The 23,358-nt window shown below is 48.0% G+C and overlaps 2 protein-coding genes across 4 annotated transcripts in view; one reads left to right on the top strand and one right to left on the bottom strand.

Annotated features, from left to right (window-relative positions):
* Window positions 1-2,976: 2,976 nt before the first annotated feature.
* Window positions 2,977-5,799, top strand: RPS27 (ribosomal protein S27). The gene is made up of 4 exons (XM_038382539.2): window positions 2,977-3,125; window positions 3,450-3,558; window positions 4,740-4,850; window positions 5,550-5,799. The coding sequence occupies exons 1-4, from the start codon at window positions 3,120-3,122 to the stop codon at window positions 5,576-5,578; spliced, it is 255 nt and encodes an 84-aa protein (XP_038238467.1). The 5' UTR covers window positions 2,977-3,119; the 3' UTR covers window positions 5,579-5,799.
* Window positions 5,800-6,512: 713 nt separating this feature from the next.
* The window catches only part of NUP210L (nucleoporin 210 like), a 45,431-nt gene continuing 28,585 nt past the window's right edge, over window positions 6,513-23,358 (bottom strand). For all 3 annotated transcript variants that reach the window (XM_038382538.2, XM_038382536.2, XM_043502028.1), the window contains 15 exons: window positions 22,498-22,578; window positions 20,787-20,918; window positions 19,988-20,146; window positions 18,374-18,465; window positions 16,978-17,152; window positions 16,144-16,319; window positions 15,643-15,863; window positions 13,680-13,816; window positions 13,017-13,143; window positions 12,135-12,284; window positions 11,597-11,847; window positions 10,123-10,327; window positions 9,204-9,308; window positions 7,137-7,211; window positions 6,513-6,646 (listed from right to left, as the gene is read on the bottom strand). In XM_038382538.2, the coding sequence (XP_038238466.2) occupies window positions 6,558-6,646; window positions 7,137-7,211; window positions 9,204-9,308; window positions 10,123-10,327; window positions 11,597-11,847; window positions 12,135-12,284; window positions 13,017-13,143; window positions 13,680-13,816; window positions 15,643-15,863; window positions 16,144-16,319; window positions 16,978-17,152; window positions 18,374-18,465; window positions 19,988-20,146; window positions 20,787-20,918; window positions 22,498-22,578 (2,175 nt within the window). In that variant the 3' untranslated portion in view covers window positions 6,513-6,557. The remainder of the gene's footprint in view (window positions 6,647-7,136; window positions 7,212-9,203; window positions 9,309-10,122; window positions 10,328-11,596; window positions 11,848-12,134; window positions 12,285-13,016; window positions 13,144-13,679; window positions 13,817-15,642; window positions 15,864-16,143; window positions 16,320-16,977; window positions 17,153-18,373; window positions 18,466-19,987; window positions 20,147-20,786; window positions 20,919-22,497; window positions 22,579-23,358) is intronic.

Below are 23,358 nucleotides of genomic sequence, written 5' to 3'. Positions count from 1 at the left end.
TGAAGTTGGGGGGCTGCAGGGGTCCCCGGGGGGCACTCACCGATGGTGGAGATGTAGGTGCTGGTGAGTTGGGGGGCTGCAGGGGTCCCCGGGGGGCACTCACCGATGGTGGAGATGTAGGTGCTGGTGAAGTTGGGGGGCTGCAGGGGTCCCCGGGGGGCACTCACCGATGGTGGAGATGTAGGTGCTGGTGAAGTTGGGGGGCTGCAGGGGTCCCCGGGGGGCACTCACCGATGGTGGAGATGTAGGTGCTGGTGAAGTTGGGGGGCTGCAGGGGTCCCCGGGGGGCACTCACCGATGGTGGAGATGTAGGTGCTGGTGAAGTTGTCCTCGGCGAAGCGGATGATCAGGCAGGTTTTGCCCACCCCGCTGTCCCCGATCAGCAGCAGTTTGAAGAGGTGATCGTAGGACTTGGCCATGGCCCGGCCGGGCCGCTCGGCTCCTGGGCAAAACTTTCCTGCCGCCGGGACGCGCCAAGGGGCGGGGGCGGGGGCGGTGCCGGCTCCGCCTCCGCCCGGCGGGTGGGGGAAGCCCGGACCCCTCCTCCTGCCGGGCCCGGGAGAACCGGCTCTTGTGCGGGGAGCCCGGCTGGGGAAGGACCCTGGGCAGGGAGGGGTTAACCAGCACGGGGGTCAACGGCCTCCAATTGGTCTGCAGAAGCCGCCAGCTGGGCTGGCCGGGGGGCTGCGGGTCGGGAGTGAGGGGCACCGGCAGAGCTGGGTGGGGGGAGCCCAGGGCTGGGCTGGCTGGGGGGCTGCGGGTCGGGAGTGAGGGGCACCAGCAGAGCTGGGTGAGGGGAGCCCAGGGCTGGGGTGGCCGGGGGGCTGCGGGTCGGGAGTGAGGGGCACCGGCAGAGCTGGGTGGGGGGAGCCCAGGGCTGGGGTGGCCGGGGGGCTGCGGGTCGGGAGTGAGGGGCACCGGCAGAGCTGGGTGGGGGGAGCCCAGGGCTGGGGTGGCCGGGGGGCTGCGGGTCGGGAGTGAGGGGCACCGGCAGAGCTGGGTGGGGGGAGCCCAGGGCTGGGCTGGCCGGGGGGCTGCGGGTCGGGAGTGAGGGGCACCGGCAGAGCTGGGGTGGGGGGAGCCCAGGGCTGGGGTGGCCGGGGGGCTGCGGGTCGGGAGTGAGGGGCACCGGCAGAGCTGGGTGGGGGGAGCCCAGGGCTGGGCTGGCCGGGGGGCTGCGGGTCGGGAGTGAGGGGCACCGGCAGAGCTGGGTGAGGGGAGCCCAGGGCTGGGGTGGCCGGGGGCTGCGGGTCGGGAGTGAGGGGCACCGGCAGAGCTGGGTGGGGGGAGCCCAGGGCTGGGGTGGCCGGGGGGCTGCGGGTCGGGAGTGAGGGGCACCGGCAGAGCTGGTGGGGGGAGCCCAGGGCTGGGCTGGCCGGGGGGCTGCGGGTCGGGAGTGAGGGGCACCGGCAGAGCTGGGTGGGGGGAGCCCAGGGCTGGGCTGGCCGGGGGGCTGCGGGTCGGGAGTGAGGGGCACCGGCAGAGCTGGGTGGGGGGAGCCCAGGGCTGGGGTGGCCGGGGGGCTGCGGGTCGGGAGTGAGGGGCACCGGCAGAGCTGGGTGGGGAGAGCCCAGGGCTGGGGTGGCCGGGGGGCTGCGGGTCGGGAGTGAGGGGCACCGGCAGAGCTGGGTGGGGAGAGCCCAGGGCTGGGCTAGCAGGAACTACGTATCAGGACTGAGGGGCACTGGCAGAGCTGTGGGGGCCCATTGTGGTGCAAACATGCTCCAAAAACTTCTTGACATTAATTCATGGTGTGACTAGTGTCCCTTGATCACAGTCATGGTTTGCTGACATAAATCCTAATCCCGCAGTTGGTCCCTTTATCTGTGTCATCAGAAAGATCCTCCTTTGAACGGGCCAGCAAATGGGGTGGCTAGGTCTTGCTCTGTGCCAGAGAGGGTGAATTTTTCTCCCCGGATGTGCAGGAAGGAAGCGGCAGAAAGGCCTCCATGCATTCCAGTTGGGCAACAAGCACCACTCGCCGGCACTGCCCTCCAGTGACCAAACCACAGGGTACCTCGCTCTCGGCCCGCTGTGGTTCCCTCTCTACCCTGGCTGTCTGCAAACCTCTCTGAGGTGGAAGCCCAGGTTCCAAGGGGAGCAAGAAATCCAGATGTGCGGGGCCCACATCTCATGCCTGTGGCCCTAAAGGCTTCCAGCTGCAGAGGAGCCCCCCACTGGACCTGCACTGTGCTGATGGAGATTAGAGAGCAGGGGCCTTTGAGGTCTTTTCTAGTGTTCTCGCAGACTCGCCTAACTGCCCTGCCCGGTCTCAGACTTGCCCCACCGACGGGGGCGCTGGCTCATGGGGAGGGCACCATTAAGCTCCTCCCACATCCACGTGTGCATTCATGAAGGTCACTTCTGTGCCTTTCGCACGGGAGGATCCCAAAGCCTCGTGCAGCCTGGGTGCCAGGTGGCAGCCAGCGTGTCGGACGGGACACGACGGAGGAGCCCGGCTCCGGTCGAGGCCCTGGCACGAGTTTAGAGGGTGACCGGAATTAACAGATTTCCGGTGCTCAGAGAACTTGGGGCCCATCAGTCTTTGGGGGGCACGTGCCTACCAGCCTGGTGCTATGACATCATCGTGCCAGGGCCTCGAATGACATCACCAGCACCTCCTCATGCTGCCTCCTCCCGTCACCATGGCACCCATGATGACGTCATGTGGGACTGCGGAACGGAACCAATCCGGGGGCACCTCAGCTGCATGGGGCCTGTGGGGAGGGATCTCACGGTTCATCCGATGGGCCTGGGTCCCCAGGGACCTTCCCAAGATGGCGTCATTTCCCGCCTCCTCAGCCCCTGGAGAAAAGATTGACCCTCTTAACATGGCCGCTACTTCCGACTACATTATTTCCTCTGGTTGAAGGCAAAGACCTTTTCAACATGGCGGCGCTTCCGGTAGTCTGACCACTCTCTTGGCCTGAACGACCTTCTCAAAAGGGCGACACCGCCCAACTCTTCTTGCACTTTGGGTGGCAGCTTTGACCTTTACAACATGGCAGCAGGGCCGTGCCAAGTACTCACTTCCGCCCGTGCGGGGAACCCCGGAGCGGATATAGCGGCCCCGGTTTCCGGTCTAGCTCCTTTTCGGCCTCGGCTGCCTCCACGCGAACATGCCTGTGAGTGCGGCCGAGCGGCCCGTGGGGCCCGGGAGCCGCCCCCTCGCCCGGGGCGGCCCCGCTCCGCTGGCCGGGCTCTGTGGGCGGGGGGCGGGCTCCGGGGGCGGCGTTGGGGGGTCCGGCCCGGGTAGCGGGAGCCGGGCCCGGAGCGGGGGACGGCGGCGGGGGGGAGGGACCAAGATGGCGGCGGCGGCGGGGTCAGGCCGGGATGCGGGCGCCCCTCCAGAGGGGGCCGGGGTGGGGGGCTCCCCCAACGTCCCCCGCGAGCGGCGCGCGCCAGCCGCCTGCCCCAGGCCGGCCTAACCCGCTGTGCTTGGCTTGCAGCTGGCGAAAGACCTGCTGCATCCCTCCCCCGAGGAGGAGAAGCGGAAACACAAGAAGAAGCGTCTGGTCCAGAGTCCGAACTCCTATTTCATGGACGTGAAGTGTCCAGGTGAGGGCCCGGCCCCCGCGGCAGCTCCTGCTCGGGGCACTTGGGGAAGGGCCCCAGGCTGTGTCCCGCCTGCTGGCAGCCGGCTGTGGGCGGTCCCGCTTAGCTCCCAGGCAGGAGTCCGACGGTAGCTTGGTAGCCCGCTAAAGCTTATCCCCACATAAATGTAAAAAGAACAGGAGGACTTGTGGCACCTTAGAGACTAACACGTTTATCTGAGCATAAGCTTTCGTGAGCTACAGCTCACCTCATCGGATGCAGCTCACAAAAGCTTATGCTCAGATAAATGTGTTAGTCTCTAAGGTGCCACAAGTCCTCCTTTTCTTTTTGCGAATACAGACTAACACGGCTGCTGCTCTGAAACCAAATAAATGTGTTGGTCTTTAAGGTGCCACAAGGACGCCTCATTGTTTTCGCTGATACAGACTAACACGGCTGGCTACACGGTAGCCCATATAGTCGACGTTTCCTGACCCTGTAAGACTTGGTAGTGGCAGAATTTGTCCTCCTCCAGAAATCAAACGGAAAGCTTGCACCTGTGCAGCATTGTAAGGCATGCTTATCTCAGAGCCGCGCAGGGGATAGGCTGGGGTTCTTGGTAGGTGGACTGCAGGCCAAATCTGGACCACCAGGTGCTTTTAAAGGGATCCTGGAATCTTCCCTTTCGTTAAATTTTCTCTGGAGTCTGGACCTTGATTATTCTTTGACAAACAATAATAGTCTATCATTGGGCTAGACCCAGTGCAGGAGGAGTCCCTTAATGTGTGTTGGCTAGTACGCTGCCCAGGGGATGCCCTGGGATTATCTTGTCTCAATTTAGTTGTCTGATGTTAGCTGAATTCATTATTTTAGCTAGCGGACAACTGATCCCCCCCACAAGACCCAGGGACCAGATTCTTCAGTCTGCTGTACCTACCTTTAAAATGCAAACTTAAAACACTTGCTTTTGAGACCCCTTTAAATCCCCATTATGGCCAGAGCAATGCAAACTGTGTGAACATTTTTCACTGTTGCCCTTAGTCCTCTTCTTTCTCCAGCAGATTCAAGTTTCATTTGCCTGCTGAAAATGTCAAGATAGTCTCAATAATATGCCAGCTTTGTCTTTTGCTCCAACAGTGGAAATAACCCCACCCCATTTCTTTTGTAGAGAAATAGGCTCACCTCAAACTTTTGCTTTGTTTCAGGTTGCTATAAAATCACCACTGTATTCAGCCATGCTCAGACTGTAGTTCTGTGTGTTGGCTGCTCAACTGTGCTGTGCCAGCCCACTGGAGGAAAGGCAAGGCTTACAGAAGGTAAACAGCAATTTATACTTTAAAAAACCCAGGCAGCTAATATATTTTTCCATGTCATCATAACCCCCTTACCTGTTTTGTCTTGTTCTTGTCTGTCTTGAATGAGAGATTTCTCTGGACAGGGACTGTATATCTTAACACTGTGTACAATTCATTATAATACCCCGATCCAGAATTTTATGTTAAGTGGCACTTCAGAAGAGTCTCAGAATCTGTCTAATATGTGCCTGAAGTGTGTTTGCTAAGTATAATGAAATGCCTCTTAAGTGACCAGCAAAAATTAGTCTCCTAGAGCAGTTGGCAGGACAGAACTACTATACACCTTGGGGATTCTTGAATGCTTAGGCTGGATGGCTATTTACTGGTGTTCCTCAGAGGGTCGTTGGGAATATACTTTGGCCTTCATGGTTTTGAGCCATGCCTGAACTGTTTGAGCTAGTTCTGTGTTCTGTTGGCTCCACTACAGTTTACTTCTATAATGATGGATCTGACTTAGTGGATTTTGGAGCTGTTGATACCTGAGGGTTTCACTCTTGCAGTGGCCTCTCTTGTTGAGTTATGAGAATACGGTCCGCCTCCCTCAACCCCTAGAGGCCTTGTGGTGGTGGTACCCTCCTGTGGATTGAGTTAATGACCCACCCATCCCGCACACAAGCTGGAAATGTGCTTGGGATTACTTACTGTTCTTTCCTTATCTAGGATGCTCCTTCAGACGAAAGCAGCACTAAACTAAAGTGTCTGAGATGGGTGGGACTACCTGTGCAGTTGGCTGCACAGACAAATACAGATGGTTCAAGAGCATGGGATTCAGCCACAGAGCAACATTAAGTGTCCAGATGTGAACAGAAGGCTTTACACATGTCTCTGGAATGTGAGGGGAGAACATGACTTTCATACTGTCCTTGTAGCCTCACCCATCTGACTGTCAATAAATTTTGGATAAAATACAGCTTAGTGTGTTGCTTTAACTTGATACTCGCTGTCAACTCATAGTGCTCTTTTTAGGTGATATGAGCAAAACTGTTCAACTGGGTGAAAACCAACACTTTCTGGGCAGAGTTTGACTCTGCCCTGCCTGTAATTGCAACAGATACTATGATGACCCTCAGCAGGGAAAGAATATGCATATGCAGTGAGCCCCTGTTCACCTTAGAGTGAAACTGGAGTTCTTCTCTAATTCCTCCCTCCCCTGAGAAGTCAGTGTCATCTGACCATTCTTAAAGTGGAAGTTTCAACCACTGTGAATGCTAACTTTGCCCTGCTGGCAGCACAAGCTTTTGCAAGTGACTCCAAAATATTCCTTAAACCACAGTAAAGTACCTTGTTAACCTTCCAGTGCTCTGATCTGATACCCTACCAGGTAGGAATAAGAAGCCTGCTGTATCATACATTACTGGCCTGAAAAAGGTCTAAAAGTCAAATGGCCGGGTGGCTTCTGGACTTTATTCTGGCCCAAATTATAAGGGAGTTTTCTTGTTGCAGGATCTACCACACTGATCTTTTAAAGTAGGACACAAACCCTATTGTGCCTTTGGCAACATGATAGTGGGGCCCCTGTCCGGTTCCCATCACTGTGGCCTGAAGATTATAGTGTCAGACTGTCCCAGAAAACCAGGAAGGTGGTGTAACTTCCAATTAGAGGAGCTGAAGCTACACCTAACATCATGCTTCACGAGACATTTATTGTTGTACAAACAGGTACTTCCTTCAAACATGCCTTCTCCGTACACTCCAAAGCCATAGCTGCGTCCTGCTTCTTTCATTGTGTTGCTGAGTCCCAACAGGATATGAATACCCTAAGTGTAGGGGAAAAGGTTAGTCAGATTAATACTGGGCTGCCTGGATATCCTTAGGACACAGGAACCAAAAGGACAGGGTTTACTTAAGACAGCTGCTGCCATGTATTTATAGAAAACAGTTCCTAAAACTTCAAGCCCTTTCCTGTACCTGAGACAAGGTAGGGGAGGTAATATCTTATTAGATCAACTTCTGTTCGTCACCAACAAAAGATACTATCTCACCCATCTTGTCTCTTAATATCCTGGGATCAACACAGCTACAACAAAAGTACCTGGTGTTCAGGGGAATTCAAGTTCACTTTTCCAGGCTGGCTATTCTGCCTCCAGAGAAGTGAGTTTGTTTTACAGCAATGATAGGCTGGGAAAGGGAGCAACCAGGGTGAGAGAATAAGTCTATCTTAAGTGATGTTTGCTACTGACCTTTGTATACAGCTGTTCAAACCAATTATATACAATGTAACACAAGTTTCAAAAAATTCCAGCTTACCTGTCTGAGGTGTAGCTGAGGTAGGAACATATACAATAGGTACAGTCTGCACTCTGGTCAGAAAGGCATTGTATGCTGCAAAAACAATGAATTATGTAACATTGGTGGAACAAGTGTGAAGGTATAGTCCAGAGGTCCCCAACACAGTGCCTGCAGGTGCAATGGTGCCCGCCAGGGCAGTTGTGTGCGCCCGCAGGACACTGCACTGCCAAAATGCCGCCACTGAGCGTGGCCACCTGAGAACCACCTGCCCAAATGCTGCGGAGAAGTGTTGCCGTTTCTCAGTGGCATTTCGGTGGTGAGGCTTCTTTCTGTGGCTGCTTCGCGGCAGCAGAGTGTTTGGCGCCTGTCAGCGTGTTGGGAATAGGAATTTGCTATTCCCACAGGAAGGCTGGGGACCACTGGTCTAGTCTCATTGTGCTAAAGGATTGTGTACAGTTACAACAGTTTAATTTAAGGTGTGATTTAAACGAACACAAAGCTGCATGGCCATTTAGGAGTCTTGGGGCTTATTTATACAAGGAACTAAAGCCACTACTCCTGAATGATAATCCATAATTCATTGTTTTTATTTTAGTGGGTGGGCAGGCAGCTAAAATGCTCTAATTTACAGGTTGATGTCACATGTACTGATTTGCTTTAACTCTCCTGAGTGCTCTACAGAGAGATGGGCTGTTTAGCTTCAGTCAATTAGTATGGGTTTAAGACCATGTGCAATAAGCTATGCAAACATAAGCATGAGTTTTTCCACAAGTTTAACTAGACCAATGCACCTTTGTCTAAAGGCCAAACTGGTAAATAAGATATTCCTACTGAACACAATTTCACAGTTTGTATGGGTCAAAACCCGACCCTGTAGGCTGCTCCCTGCTGTGTATGCAGGGCTGTAAAGGAGGAAGAGAATATGCATTTTGGCACTGCTGGAAAAATCTGATCAATCAGAATTGTGGGGCACTGAGTATCAAAATCATCAGGCAAAATGGGCAGAAATGTTGCAGTATTTAGATACCATTGAAAGTGTAAATAAATTTCATATATGAAAGGTTAAATCAGTAGTGCTCAAAAGCTACCCCTGTTGGAACCAATAATCTTATCTAGCCCCAGAAGAAAGACAGCATAAGTAGCTACAGGGCAAGTTTCCACCACACTGCCCTTTGCCAGTATACCTCAGCCCTGCTCCAGAGTGACCATGTCTAGAGAAGAGAAAGGAATTGGGCTTTTCCACAGAGGAAAGCACATTCTTTAGGAAGTGGACTTGTTTCATGCAGGCCACTGAGCCTGCTGCTGACTTCTGGTTTATTTCAGGCTCTGAGTAGAAGAATCAAGCTCTAGCAGTGACAGGCTCCCTATATATACCAGTGCAAAGAACCAGCAGTGCTTTTTTTACCCTTAAAGTTTACCCAAAGTGATTTTTAAGACCCAGAAGGACAGGTTAATAAGAAGAGTAGGGGCCTGGCCCTAACCAGGCCAGCAGCCTAAACTTCAGAAACGACAGGTTTTGACTGCAGTAGCAGGGATTCAGCCCGTTATCCTTCAGAGGCAGATTCAGTAAGTTACATGACATTTACTATAGGTTGCTGGGTTTTTCCCTCCTCAGATTGTATAAACTGAGGGCCTGTCTGCTTTATATGGTAATTAAAGATGGTAGGTTACTTTATCTATCTTTCTTTATTACTGGCCAAAATGCCCTTTCCTCATTGGTGGATACTCAGTGTCTACATGAAAGAGGGCTGCATCCCTGTACAGCAGTATGTATACAGGTTCTTGAAAGGCATTACAGAAATAGGACAGACACCAGGATGATCATGTGGGAGTTAAACCTTTGTGTGCTAGATGTATTTTATTTCAGGACATGATCTGAAATGTGGTTGTTTGTGTTGTGTACTTTTTTTTTAATCAAGGTGCTTGTAATTTTCAAACACACTCAAAACAGTATTGTACTTTTAAAAATATACACAGAGTGTAACAGATAAATGATTGTATTCAATGATAATGAACACACAGGTAAAGCTCCCTGTTTACCCCTCATTTAATAATTAGCTGCAAACCTCTCGTGTTTTCACTTACTGAGAAAGATTACAGTTGTTGATGCTAGAACAGCAAAGAGGGTGAAGAGAAGGATCTGGTAAGAGCCCATAAGCTGTTGGACAATTCCTGCTTCATTGCACTGACCTAATATTTTCCAGAAAAATGAGGTAATATTTAGTCTTGCGTGTAGGCAGCCTCCTGGTTTCTGTAATAAATGGTACTGTAGAGACATACATCTAACCACTCTTCAGCTTTGATGCAAGAACTAACTGAAAAAAGTATTAAATAAGCTGTTTCAAAATCATTTATCCTTTTAATAGGAATTTGGCATTGGAGCCTTAAGGAATGAAGTTTTCTGCCTAGACCAGGTGCAGCACAAACAGCTGCAGTGAAAGTTTCCTAGCTCCGGCCCGTCAAAGTGCCTCACTAGGACTAAGAGGGACCACCTCATGGACTAAGGACAATTCAGTCTCCCTATTCTATCAGAGACTCCCCTCTGTTCACTAGGAACTAGACCCAGACCACCAACTCATGTAATGTAGACTATTAAATAAAATCAGATGGAAACTGCTTTGCATCATTATTAACCCGCAGCTCCATACAACTCCTCTTCCCACCTCCACCAAGTTCAGCTGTCCACACCTAGGGAGTACGTCTCTTCCTTGTGATCCCACTGAGTCTTCAGTGTGAAATGAACAAAACAGGGACCCCTTGTTACTGAGTGAGCATTCAAAAGGACCAATGCTGTGTGTTGCGGGACACTTAACTGCCACTAAGGTCAATGAGAGTTAAGATACCGCACCGGTTCAGGCCTAGACACAGTAAGGTAGACTCTTGTTTCACTTTCTTGTAACAAGCAGCAGACTGGAATGGTGAAGAATGAGGATCCAGTAACTAGCAAACCGCTTTGATAGCACTATTGCATCTTCTCATACAAATAAGACCAGCTGATACTTACTAAACAGATGCTGCCCTGCCAGAACTCTCACGGCTATGGCAACTCTTTGGCCTGTGAGAATACAAGAGACATTGATAAAGACAGGGGCTGCCATCCGGTGGAGAGATGTGAGATTGACCACACTAACTGGGTAGAAGACAAGTCCAGGCATGTTGGTCGAATGTTCAGGCTGCTTCACTATTATCACAGGAGAGTTGGGGAGGACCTTTGAAAACAGACAGAAAGCAGTTATTTCAAAGGAAAACAAAAACAGTATATGCCAATTCTGTATAATATTACTAGGGCTCTACCAAATTCATGGTTCATTTTGGTCAATTTCATGATCATAGGATTTTTTAAAATCACCAGTTTCATGATTTCAGCTATTTAAAGCTGAAATTTCATGGTGTTGTAATTGTAGGGGTTCTGACCCAAAAAGGAGTTGTGGGGGGTCGTGGTACTGCTACCCTTACTTCTGTGCTGTTGCTGACGGCAGCTGCCCTCAGAACTAGGCAGCTGGAGAGCAGTGACTGCTGGCCGGGATCCCAACTCTGAAGGCAGAGCCGCCACCAGCAGCAGTGCAGATGTAAGGGTGGCAATACCGCGACCCCCTTAAAATAACTTTGCAACCCTCTTGCAACTCCCTTTTGGATCAGGACCCCCAATTTGAAGAATGGTCTCCCCTGTGAAATCTGTATAGTACAGGGTAAAAGCACACAGAGCAGATTTCACAGTGGGGAGACCAGATTTCACGGTCTGTGATGTGTTTTTCATGGCCGTGAATTTGGTAGAGCCCTAAATATTACACACCCAGACATAGAATAGTGAGGTTATTTATGACAATGCAATAATGATAACAAGAATTCCTGTAATTACCATCATTCACAGTCGGTAGCAGAATATTGGATGTGCTGATACTTCCAGAAATGGCCTGGGCCTGCTGGCATAACCGCCTGCTGGCATAACCTTGCACACAGTGTGCATGAGGTTATGTGGCATAGGAGGTGCCATTTTGAAGACTGCACCACCCTGCCCTGGCAGGGGGGAGTGGGGGTGTGTGTGTGTGGTCACTCCACTGGGGGAGGAGTGGCGAGCACTTCATTATAACATCCCCCATCCGGTCTTTCAGTATCAGACAGGTGAAAAACCACCCCAAAAGAGGACTGTCTCATTTCCAACTGGACAAATGGCCTGCCTAGCAGTGGGGTTACTTAACTTAGGTTCTCCTTTGTCTACCTGCCCACCACTCCCCGCCCCCCCGATATAAAAAAAAGAGTAATTACTGTAAAAAAACAAAAAAAAAAACCCACTACTGTTTCCAAACACAGAAGCAACTCAATCATTTCTTGAAGAATCTCCCACAAGGGACCAAGGGACTGTTCACACTGCACCTTGTGTACCAGGATCAGAGTCTCCCTACAGATACATGCTAAACAGAAGGAATGCGTATGTGTATTCCCCAGGAATGGAGGGGCAGCAAGAGCTTTCTATGTACCTCCAGCTTTTCTAACACTTTCTCAGGTCCCAGGACTCTGATCTTGCCGTTTAGTTGTTTGCTGCTAAAAACCAATTCAGACTGGTTGAGGTAAAATGCAGGGAGGAAGGGAACTAGGATTCTTTGCATTCCATCCTTGCTTTGTTCACTGAAGAGACAAACCATCACATATACAGAGGCCTCAGCAAAACTCAAAGCCAGCAGGACTTCATCAGACTGGGGTTTAGCAGTGATTATGCAGGCATAGAGACCTAAATTCAAAATGGGGAAAACCAAAGAATAAACATTCAGAGGCCTTGTGTTTGACTGTTTTTAGTACATAAGCCATCTATTACTGGAAAACTACAAACTGAGGGGAAAGGAGAATTCACTACGCATATTCTTACCCAATGCTAACAAGTCAGCAGAAACAATGTTTGTGAAACACCACTATGTTCTCAATCCGGTGGAGAAATGGGACTTTTGTGGGAAGAAAAAAAAAAAAATCAAAAATTAAAAATCCCCCCAAATCTCACCCTTTCCCTTGAACGGGGCCTACCTTTTTCAATACTGAAGTGTGACCGGACATGAAAGACTTTACTTGCTGGAATATCCAGCACTATGCTGCTGAACTCAACTTGACATAGCAGGTGAGACTCTGGGCGAAGCAGATTAGTGACTGCATAAATCTGACTAGGGCTGCATGGGCCTAGAAGAAAGAGAATTGGAAGAACGAATGAGCTAGTATTATCACAACAGATCTTTCTATCAAGCCCAGGTAATGAAGCTTTCTCTGGTGGCTAGAGCAGCTGAGAGGCCAGTCTATACTTTCCATCCAACCTACACTTCCCAGACAAAAGATTCTTTCCCAGTAGGTCACGGACACCTACAATCATTTCAATAGCAAAGTACAAAGCTGAGTTTGAAACAGACAACCTTTTCTTACTTAAAACCTAGGACTTGGAAACTGAAATGTTTATTGACAGCATAAGAATAGGCCTTGTCCTTTTTTAATCCATTATGGTGCCAATTCCATTCACTGACATCTGAGCTGCACTTGGAGGGAAAGTCAGTCAGACAAAGCATACAATTAAAAGAATTTCCTATTTTACATAAGAAAATATCCCTAATTTTGATATTCTTGGAAGAACACATGGGATGTACTAGTAATCTGTAGTTCAGCAGTTACAAAGGTTGAGCTGTAGTTTCACCTCATTTTAGGGTTATAAAGCCTGCATGACTTTGAATAAAGTGCTAGAGGACCAGTTTATAAACTGCTTTTATACCTGCAATTCAGTTTCTCTCAAATATGAGGGCTCCTACAGAATAAATACATTTGCTTTCTAATGGAACAAACACTAGAACCACCCCATTAACTGCAGTAGTTCAGTTTAGGCCAAGCTGGAGGAATTTAGAAGAAACCAGAAGTAATAGGTCTTACCTCTGAGGCTTGTTCCTGCACTGCCTGTGGCAACGAAAACCCAGACTTCAGAAGAGTTAGGAGTATTGGTTAGATAGCTTTTCGGACCAAGGTGGAGGCTTAATCCTGACGAACCATTGACAACTACCTAAAACATAAAACGGGGTATAAATTTGTGTTTGAAAGACTGGTGTGTTCATATGGACAGTGGGGAGTTTTATTGCTGTAACTATTTCTCTGCTACTGAACACTCTCCCGTTCTTCAGAACCAAGAAATTTTATTACCTTTGGGACCAGACTGTCATTTACACTAAGTCCCCTTTACACTGTCAGAGTGGTGTAAAGACTCAAGCTCTTAGTGTCTTCTTTTTAAAGACCCTATTAACTTACTTACAGGACTGTTTTTCCTACATAGGAACTGAATCCAGGTTTGCAAATTATCCCATGTCAAGTTACAGTAAAAACTCTGCTTTTGCAGCACCATAATACAGTCTTCAGCCACTATGCTAATAGTGCTGCGCTCACTTTCTAAGTATAGGCTGTGCAGTCTTATAAACAAAAGGATTCCAAGATCAATACAGACTAACTGCCATGGGTGCAGCATACAAGTAATTTATGGGAAGAATTTCCTTGGCACAAGCAGTAGTAAGCTGGACTCGTACAGAAGAGTGTAGCAATAAATACCTCTCTGTATGTTTTCACTATCCCTGGGATGTCATGAAACATTGTAGCTGTCCCAGCATTCCTCACAAAAGTTGCTCCACTCAAAGGGTCTGTCTCAAGAATGCCAGTGGGGGAGACTTGCCACAACCCAGGTTCACCTATAAAGGCCAAGTCATAAACCAGATTCCTCTGGTCAGTCTCCACTTCATGAAAGGAATCACTGAATGTGCTGGGAATAAATTTCAGATGTCACTTCCCCTATAGCACGTTCACAGAGTTCATACAGTGTAGGCCACACTCACAGATCTTGTATTTTTAGAGCTCAAAGTGAACCTTTCAAATAGTCACACTACACAAATGCCCCCCACCCAGTGGAATACGCTGAGCTAACTGTCTGCCTGATTGCAAAGGCAGTCTATAAATCATATTTACTGGAACAAAATAGAACCATAAGGCTGCAGGTTAATTTTTAGGGTCACTGAGTCAAGAAAATGCTCATAAGAGGTTTTAATAGGATGAAGGAAAGGGTTTGTCATTCCTGGCCATGCTCTCCAGTTACCTTTTGTTCCTAAGACCCTGTCAAAGCTTAATGTACTGTGCCGTGATGAGGAGACAGTAATAAAACTGGAGCTGCAGGAGCACTGACTCTTGTGTATTGAGTGTTCTAATGCAGCTGCAGAACCCTTGGTATAAAGAACACAGTAGCCCCTGTGTGGCCTGCCCTCTTGGATGGTTGTTAAGTGCCACATTGGTGAGTGAGGAAAAAAAGGGAAAACAGCAGCCCTGGAATAAAAGGATGCAAAATACTCCTTTGGAGTCAAGGCCAGGGATAGCAAGGTTGAGCCCACACTTGAATCCTAGAGCAGGGGTTCTCAACCTTTTTCCTTCTGAGCCCCTCCCCCCCCATGCTATAAAAACTCTACAGTCCACCTGTGGCGTAACAATTAGTTTTCTGCATATAAAAGCCAGGGCCAGCATTAAGGGGTAACAAGCAAGGCAATTGCCCTGGGCCCCATGCCACAGGGGCCCCCACGAAGCTAAGCTGCTCAGACTTTAGCTTCAGCCCTGGGTGGTGGGGCGGCTCAGGACCTTGGGCTTCAGCCCCATGCGGTGGGGCTTCAGCTTTCTGCAGAGGGCCCCAGTGAGTCTAATGCTTGGTGGACCCCCTGAAACCTGCTAGCGGCCCCCCAGGGAGTCCCGGACCCCTGGTTGAGAACCACTGTCCTAGAGCACTGGAGAAGGGAGGAGGGTTTCTACTGACAGCAGAGATAGGCCTGATACGCCTTTGATTTGTATTTGTGTAAACCCATAACAAAGCCAGTGTAGGTGTAAGGAGAATTAGGTCCCTTGTCACTAGATGGTGAGAAGCAGATACTCTCTTTTGAGGACCCACTAAGGCTGACACTTTCTGGTTATGGGCTAGACAGGAATTGCCACTGGCAGTGCTTCACTGCATTAAGCTAGGCTCTAGTAGGAACAGGATTTCCACCAGACCCAAACAGAGCTCCCTTTGTGCTCAATTCCAGAAATGAACCTAGTGCAGAAGTCAAGCCAACCCCTCTTTCCCCACGTGCAGTGGAGTCAAAGCCAGAGCCGTGCAACACGCTTCATCTCCTCCTTACTACTGGATGCCGAAATAAGCTAAACAGGCTCTTCCTGGTATGGCAAGCTAAAGCTGAGAGTACTTTACTGGAGTAAACACCCCTCCGACAGCCACAGTTTTACATTGCTTTCAAGTTAATACATTCAGCTGCGCAGGGAACCCTACCTCCATGCTGGGACACCAGTTCAGTTCTGCCTCTGGGGAAGATGGCCTCCTATTAAATCCCCAGTACCGCTCCACTGTCCCTTAGCGGTCTCTCATTCAAGTATGGGCTGCCTAGCTCTGCTTAGCTTGTGAGATTTAATGTGATGACTGGAACAGGTCATGTTAACACCACAATAGATAGAGACTACACCAGGAGCAGAAAAATAACATACAAACCTTCTTGATTTACAAGGTGTGTGCTGAAACAGATCACATCTCCTACTGCAATGGGCTCTGAGAGGTCTGGCTCAATGACATGCTCCACAGGCACGTGGATATAATCAGCCATGCCTGGGTGCTTCTCATCCCAGATTCCCAACAGTGTCACTCCTCTGTTCACAGCCTGAGCAATGTATGTGTAATTCTTATTCCCAGGTCTGATTAGCAGCAGGTCATCTCTGAAAGCAAACAAGCCCCAGTCAAAAGAAAACGAGCAGAGCTTCGGATGGCCAGAAGAGATCAGCAGCATATTTCAAGTATAAAAACACCACAGCTAACACAGCCCAGTGAGTTATGTGAACTAGCAAAAGCTGTTCACTTCTGAACAGCTCCCTTCAAATCTGCTTTAGCCCTGAAATACAGAACCTTTCACCTCTCCCACCACTTGTAATGCTAAAATTTTACCTGTGAGTTTCAATCATCCTAGTCAACTATGTGCCAACCTCCTCAGGACTGTACCTGTTCAAAGCCAGGTAAAGCTGGGTGTTCTGGGCATGAAATTTTTCCCCAATATTGTCATAGAACTGGACTGTGAGAGTAAGAGCCATCCCCAGAGGAAATGCCATCAGAGGTGTGCTGCTAATGGTGTAGAGTTGGGGACTGGTGCTTATCCTCAGGTATGACACTGGAGCCACCTGTAAGAGACAATGCTTCCTTTGGTTCACTTTAAAAAAAACATGAAATTTATGTCTTTCCCACCGAAACAGATCCACTTATTACGTACCAGTGTACAATGGTTCATAACTAATTCAGAAGAAAGAGCGCCACCTACTGAACCATCTATATCTCTTCCTGCAGGACCTAGGTTTTGCTTGGTCTCCCATCACTCAAAGCATTTAAGATTGCTCTTAAATTATCAATAGCACATGAATAAATTAAAAAGCATACAATATATTTATGGCGAGAAGGTCAGCACTGTTTCTTAGCCCTTATTTTAAGCCTAAAAAATTAAGTAACAGATAAAGATACTTTGCACTTCTGTGGGGTCTTTCACACAATAGGGTGATTTACAAACATTAAACCTCACAACACATTATCATCCTCCATTTTACAGATGGGTAAATTAAGTCTCAAAGAAGTGATGTGACTGGCCTCCAAGGTCATACTTTGTGTCAGTGGCAGAGGTGAGGCGGAACCCTGGAGATCAGGCGTCCTTACTCGCCCCTCCGAGACATTGATCCTGATACAATGAATAGTACGTGATCTCTCAGCATCAGCAGGTTTTAGTGATTTGAAAAAATCAGATGCTGGTGCTATTTCCTTTACTTGCAACAGTACTGGCAAACGTCTTACCCGGACCCCAGTTATGACTGTCTGGTTGACTCCAAAGAGTTCTAGAGAAGTTACTTCTAGCACTGCAGTGCCTGTTACAGCTCCTGCTCTCAGGAGTCCCTGGCCATGCTCCTCAATGACGGAAGAGTTGGGGAAACATTGCAGGATTTGAGAGCTCACAAGCGCCGCTCCCTCCCTAGGTCAAGGACAGAATGAACAAACCCTTGGTTAGACTCTACCAGGCTGAACATTTCAGTCTAAATAGAGTGAAGCTATGAGAAATCTCAGCAAGAAGAGCTTTTCTCAGACAAGCCATGTATCCAGCAATTTCAAAACTCGCCCAGGATAGTGTGCCTCCAAGCTCTTCCAGTTCACAGCTTACCATATTTTATTATTATTTAAATGATGCATGAAAGTGCTGAGCCAGTGGTTTAGTGACAGCACCACCCTCTCATTCACAAGAAATCAGAGTTTGGGCCCCAAACTCAATCTCATGCCCTCTGCTGACAGACTGAGAGCAGGAGGAAGGCACAATATTCTCCAGATGGTCAGATCCAGCTCTGCTCAGGGTCACTCAGATATGTTGCACATTTGAGGGTGGTAGGTACCAGAGGACACCCCTCAGAAAAGTGCATGTTATATTCCCAACAGAAAAGAACACATCTGGGAATGTGCATAATCTAAGAACCACAAAAACTACCACCCCAGAGTTCATTTCTTGCACTGACAGTGGAGCTCAACCTGGTCTCAATACTCATCGGATAAAATTCATCCGTGCTGGGGGCTAGCACAGGGCCTATGCAACACTTAAATTTCACTTAAGCCCTTCTGTGCCAGTCTTGAGTTTCACTTAATATGCACAAGGTATGGCTTTAAAGACTAATGTTCAGGCGATTTCAGAGACTGAGCATGCCCAGAAGTGGCCTCCCATGCAACAGAATTCTGCAAGTCTGTGCAGCTCTTGGAAAGAAGATAAAAAGTTGACTGCAATGCAAAGAGGCAGACAGCTCCCTGCATTGAAAGGAAGAACACATGCTGTAAACCGGTGGTGTCCAACCTTATTACACAGGAGGGCCATATAAATCTTGTGTGGGCCAAACAGAGTCTACATATTTTAATGACATCTGTACTGATTTATCTTTTAAGTTCAGCTTGTTTCATACGTATTTAGACAGAAACAACCTATGTCCAGTATTGTCTATTTACACAATGGTGTAAACTAAATGATGTAAACATGATGACAAAACACTGATGAATCAGCTATTAGTATATTGTGTTGAAGCAGGCTATGGGCTTTATGAAATGCTCTGGTGGGTCACATACAATGCACGAGCCATAGGTTGGGCACCCCTGCTGTAAACTGTTTCTCTGTCCTATATTTCCTGGGTTCAGAATGGAAAGTCTTTTCTTTGTTTACCTGTTTGTATACAGCTTGAGCTGCGAGTTTGTGGACATCAGAAACTGCTCTGCAGGGCACTCAGGAGAGAAAAGTAGGAGCTTATCGAACACCTGTAGGAACAGAACAAATCATTTTATAAAGAGAAATTCAAAAAAATACATCTGGATTAAATTAAATAGCAGGTACTTTTAGAACCAATGAAAGAAAATGCTTTTTCACACAGCATGTAATCATCTTGTGGAACTCCTTCCCACAGGGGATCAGAGATTTAGATGTTGTGACTACAACATAGAGATTGGATAATTTTCTATCAATAACTTTATACGTGACATAGTAGGGATTAACATATGCAAGTTGATTGCTGTCCGACAGAATCCACCACCATCCATATGTACGGTAGAGAATAACAGGACTGAAACATATGGGTTTTTTCCCCTCCCTTTTTACTCCTAGAGCATCAGGTATTAGTCACTGCCAAAACAGAATATAAAAGTCAACTGACCAATAACATGATCCAGTATGACAAATCCTATGTTCTCATGTAGGCTGGTTAATAAGAAAATCAGAAGAAAGCCCCTCAATATGGGGGTGGAAATGATAATGGCTGCCTGGAGAGCAATACACAGTGCTCATCAGCAGAGAAAGGCACTTTTATTGTTGGGAACCTCCTCACACAAGGAATATACAAATACAAAACATAGTAAGAAGAAAAGGAGTACTTGTGGCACCTTAGATACTAACAAGTATATTAGAGCATAAGCTTTCGTGAACTACAGCTCACTTCATCGGATTCATGCATCCGATAAAGTGAGCTATAGCCCACGAAAGCTTATGCTCTAATACATTTGTTAGTATCTAAGGTGCCACAAGTACTCCTTTTCTTTTTACAGATACAGACTAACATAGCTGCTACTCTGAAACAAAACAGAGTAAGAAAGTACAGAAAGAAATGAATAAGCATTCAACATCCATTTCCAGAAGCTGTTATGTGAGTTGTACAGTTAAAGCCCTTCACATTGCATGGAAATGAGGAACTTTCTCCTGCTTACTGGCTGATATATTTGCTTTTATTCTGAAAATGCCAAAATTGTTTGGCTCCAGGCTTGAGAGCAGTCACTGAAACTGCCGCTGTGCAGGGGGTGATGATTTCTATTCCAAAGGCTTCAAGAGGCAAATCTCAATGAAAATCCACAAAATCCATATCAAAAGCGTGGGCTGGACATTTAATGTGGACAGGCCAGCTCATTAGCAGAACTCTCCCTTGCTCTACAGCAGAAACAACACTGCAGAAGGGGGCGCTGGAGTTACACACACACAATCTATATTCACCCCATGGGCAGCATGAATGAAGTCACCACTAACCAGGAGTATCAGTTAGCGAGAAATACAGAGACATGCAGAGAAGGGTTTACACATCTCTGTGCACACAGTGACCACAATACATCTTTTATGATGTACCTGTTTGTGGACAGCCCGCAGTGTACTACTATCCACGGCACACTTGCCAGCTTGACTTGGTATCTTGCCTAGGCTTCATTTCCTTTTTCCTCCTTGCTTCCGATATGAAATCCTGTCTTCTGCCTCTTCCCATGAAAGTAAGAGATCCCATTTGGGGTGACCAGGGGAACTTACCAATATTTGTACTTCATCTGAGAGTTCAGCCATGTTTCCTTCAAACTGACTGGCGGATAGATTCAGACATTGCACTGTCACTTTAATACTGGTTCTCCCAGCTGCCTTAGTATGTACAACCATAGCAAAGTTATTCTCGGGTAGAACCTGTAGGGAAACCTGACAGAGAGATGGTAGGGGTGTCATTACAGGCTGCTCAGGCCTTTCCGATCAACTGTTCATTTATAGTAAAGGAAAAATGCAGACAGATGCCATATGTAGGGTTCAAGAGGTCACTTTTCCCTTGGATTTTCTTCTTTATGATGAGAGATGCTATTATAAGTTAATTGCCTCTAGGTAGAATGGTTAATGAGCAACTCCCTCAAGAGCCTGGTATTGTTCCTCTTAAGATATACAAAGATAAGCATCCAGCTCAGTGCAACTCCAGCTGGCTCTGCTTGGACAAGCAGACAGCTAAAGACAGTCCCTGCCTCAAGGAGTTCACCATCTGAAACATACACACAGTAGACATAGTATAAGGAAGTTTAAGGCAATGTCACTGCTGAGATCACTGTAGAAGACTTTGTGAAAGGCTTTCTCTGTTTCAAGGAAGGACTAGGAGGAGGAAGGGGAGGTCATTTGGTGTCCTAATTTATGAAGACAAGGTGGCAGGGATGCTGGCACTCAAGTCATATGGTCTGCAGAGCAGTGCTAATCTGCCCAGCAAGGAATTCTAATGCAGCTTGCCTTATCCTGATGCCGTTAGCCACCACCTGGCATGCAGTGGGTTTTAATCATGTTCTTGTGGACAGCTCCATACCTCTGAGTGTCGGGGGAGAAGGTCCAGAACATCCCGTTTACTCATTGACCAGTGGAATATCAGCCCTGGGTTGGCATTACCAAAGGAAAATGGAGTCAGAGTGCTGGTCAGCCCCATGACATAAACAGGCATCTGCAAAGTAAAAATACTGTCACCATGGGCACTCAGGGTATTGCTGATGTTTTCTACATTACAGTTTGGGCATCGAAGTTCAATTCTGGATGGAAAGCTTCCACAGGAGGAGAGATTAAAAAGCCTGGGACTGTTCAGCTTAGAAAAGAGCCAACTCAGGGGGGACAGGAGAGAGGTCTATGAAATCATGGCTGGGGTGAGGAAAGTGAACAGGGACATGTTATTTACGCCTTCACATAACACAAAAACCAGCGGTCACCCAATGAAATTAATAGGCAGCAGGTTTAAGACACACACCATGAAGTACTTCTTCAAACAATGCACTGTCAACCTGTGGAACTCATTGCCAGGGGATGTTGTGAAGGCAAAGACTATAACTGAGTTCAAAAAAGAACTAGGTAAGTTCATGGGGAGAGGTCCATCAATGGCTGTTAACCAAGATGGTCAGGGATGTAATCCCATGCTCTTGGGTCCCTAAACTTCTGACTGCCAGAAGCTGGGACTGGATGACCTGGGATGGATCACTCAATAATTCCCTGTTCTGTTCATTCCCTCTGAAGCATTTGGCACCAGCCACTGCTGGAACTCTAGGCTACATGGACCACTGGTCTGACCCAGTATGGCCGTTCTTATGAACAGCAGACAAAGAAATTAATAGGACACAGACTATGAGGAGTTGCCAACATGGTGATACAAGAAATTAATTGTAAACTCTTCAAAAATAGTTAGGGTTTGTAGTATGTGTCATGAATTTGTTACCAACAGCATATTCTCTGAAGTCCCTTAACATTACTGTAAAACATACAAGCAACCTTGCTAAATGCCTAGCCCTAGAGAAAATATCACAACCCCTTCCAACAGTGGCATATCCTTATGTGCACAAGACCCAGGTTCAGTCCCCCATGCCCTGGACTGGTGGAAGGAGTTGTGTATGGCAAGTAGAGCAAGCATATTCTACCTGGACATATTCAGATCTTTGGCAGCAGCCAAGCAGTTCCCTTTTCAGTGTGCCTTCCACGCTGTCCTGCACATAACTTGCTTCTCACTTATACACACAAAGCATTTGAGAGCCCTTCTATATTCCAAGTATGAAAACGTTTCAGAGAACTATCTTACAACAGTGGACTAGATGCATGATTCTCCACTAGCACGGTTTCTTGAGGCGTTTGTGAAGATATTCCCAGCTCCCTCTCCCCACTTTAATGATATGTCTCTGCTGGGCCTAAGGGCACTGTCATTTCCCAGCTCCCATCCAGTGGAGCACAGAGCTCTAACCTGCTATAGGACTTAGGTTGCTTATCATTGTGAGAATGTGGTTTGGAGCATACACAGTAGAACAGGAATCAGCTAAAGTCTCCATTTGGTAAATTGGTGCCATTTGCTTGAGAAGGTTGGAAGTTACTGGTCTAGATGACTAAAGAAGTCCGTTTTCAGTTACTACATCAATTTAGTAAACCCCGTCTCAGGATTTTCCGCACCACTTGGATTTATACCTGCAATCACAAACTCCAGCTAGAGCTAGAAATTCATTCACTACTTGCAGGTCGCTGTGGTTTCCGATATTAGCTACCGAACTAACCTTGGTGGCTGTTATAAGCCTAGTGGCAGGTGCATGAATTCTTACTGCTCTCAGCTGAACTACTTCCAATTCCACTTGACCCTGCAGTATAAAGCAAATAAACATGCTTTGAGAAATATGAGTAAAACGGACAATCTGAGGAAGGAGACGGGGGGACCTACCATCAAAATAAACAGTGTGTAGGCTGGTTAGGGGCTCTGCTGGTAGCTTTAAAGGAGAACTAGATTTGCATGCAGTCCCAGAGGTTAGCAGAATTGCAAAAGTGACAGTCCCTGAAGAACATTAAGCAAACATGGCACAATGGCCACCACTGGCGCCAATTTTTGTTGGCGCCAGTTGGTGCTCCTGCCCCCTCACCCCCAGCCCCACCCCAACTCCACCCCTATTGGATCCCTCCCCAAATCCCCGCCCTGGCCCCGCCTCCTCCCTCAAGCGTGCCTTGTTCCCCTTCATCCCCCCTCTCTCCCAGGCTTGCCGCATAAAACAGCTGTTTCGTGGCACAAGCGCTGGGAGGTGGGAGGGAGGAGGGAGAAGCAGGACCCAGCAGCGCACTCAGGGGAGGAGGCGGAGGGGAGGCAGAAGTGAACTGGGGGCGGGGGTGGAGCTGCCAGTGGGTGCAGAGAAGCCAATTTTTCCCCGTGGGTGCTCCAGCCTCAGAGCACCCACGGAGTTGGCGCCTATGATGGCCACCAACATAGAGGCTGCAGGAGCTTATTTGCTAGTCAAGAAAGGAAAGTTTCTGGTTGGCATAGAGTTATTTGATGCCCCATTGCTTTCTCCCATGAATTAAACATTTACTTTGTTTCAACAATGCACTTCCCACTGAGGGTGCAACAAAGCAAGAAACACAGAGATGTAGGA

Source organism: Dermochelys coriacea, chromosome 24 (assembly GCF_009764565.3).
Source record: "Dermochelys coriacea isolate rDerCor1 chromosome 24, rDerCor1.pri.v4, whole genome shotgun sequence".
Taxonomy (NCBI): Eukaryota; Metazoa; Chordata; order Testudines; family Dermochelyidae; genus Dermochelys; species Dermochelys coriacea.
Note: the sequence above shows the minus strand (reverse complement) of the source record. Positions and strands in the feature narration are given on the sequence as shown.

Bases quoted from the DNA above. Each gene is read 5' to 3' on its own strand.
- RPS27 (XM_038382539.2), top strand. The intron at 3,559-4,739 runs GTGAGGGCCCGG...GCTTTGTTTCAG, and splicing joins CATGGACGTGAAGTGTCCAG to GTTGCTATAAAATCACCACT. The intron at 4,851-5,549 runs GTAAACAGCAAT...TTCCTTATCTAG, and splicing joins AAAGGCAAGGCTTACAGAAG to GATGCTCCTTCAGACGAAAG.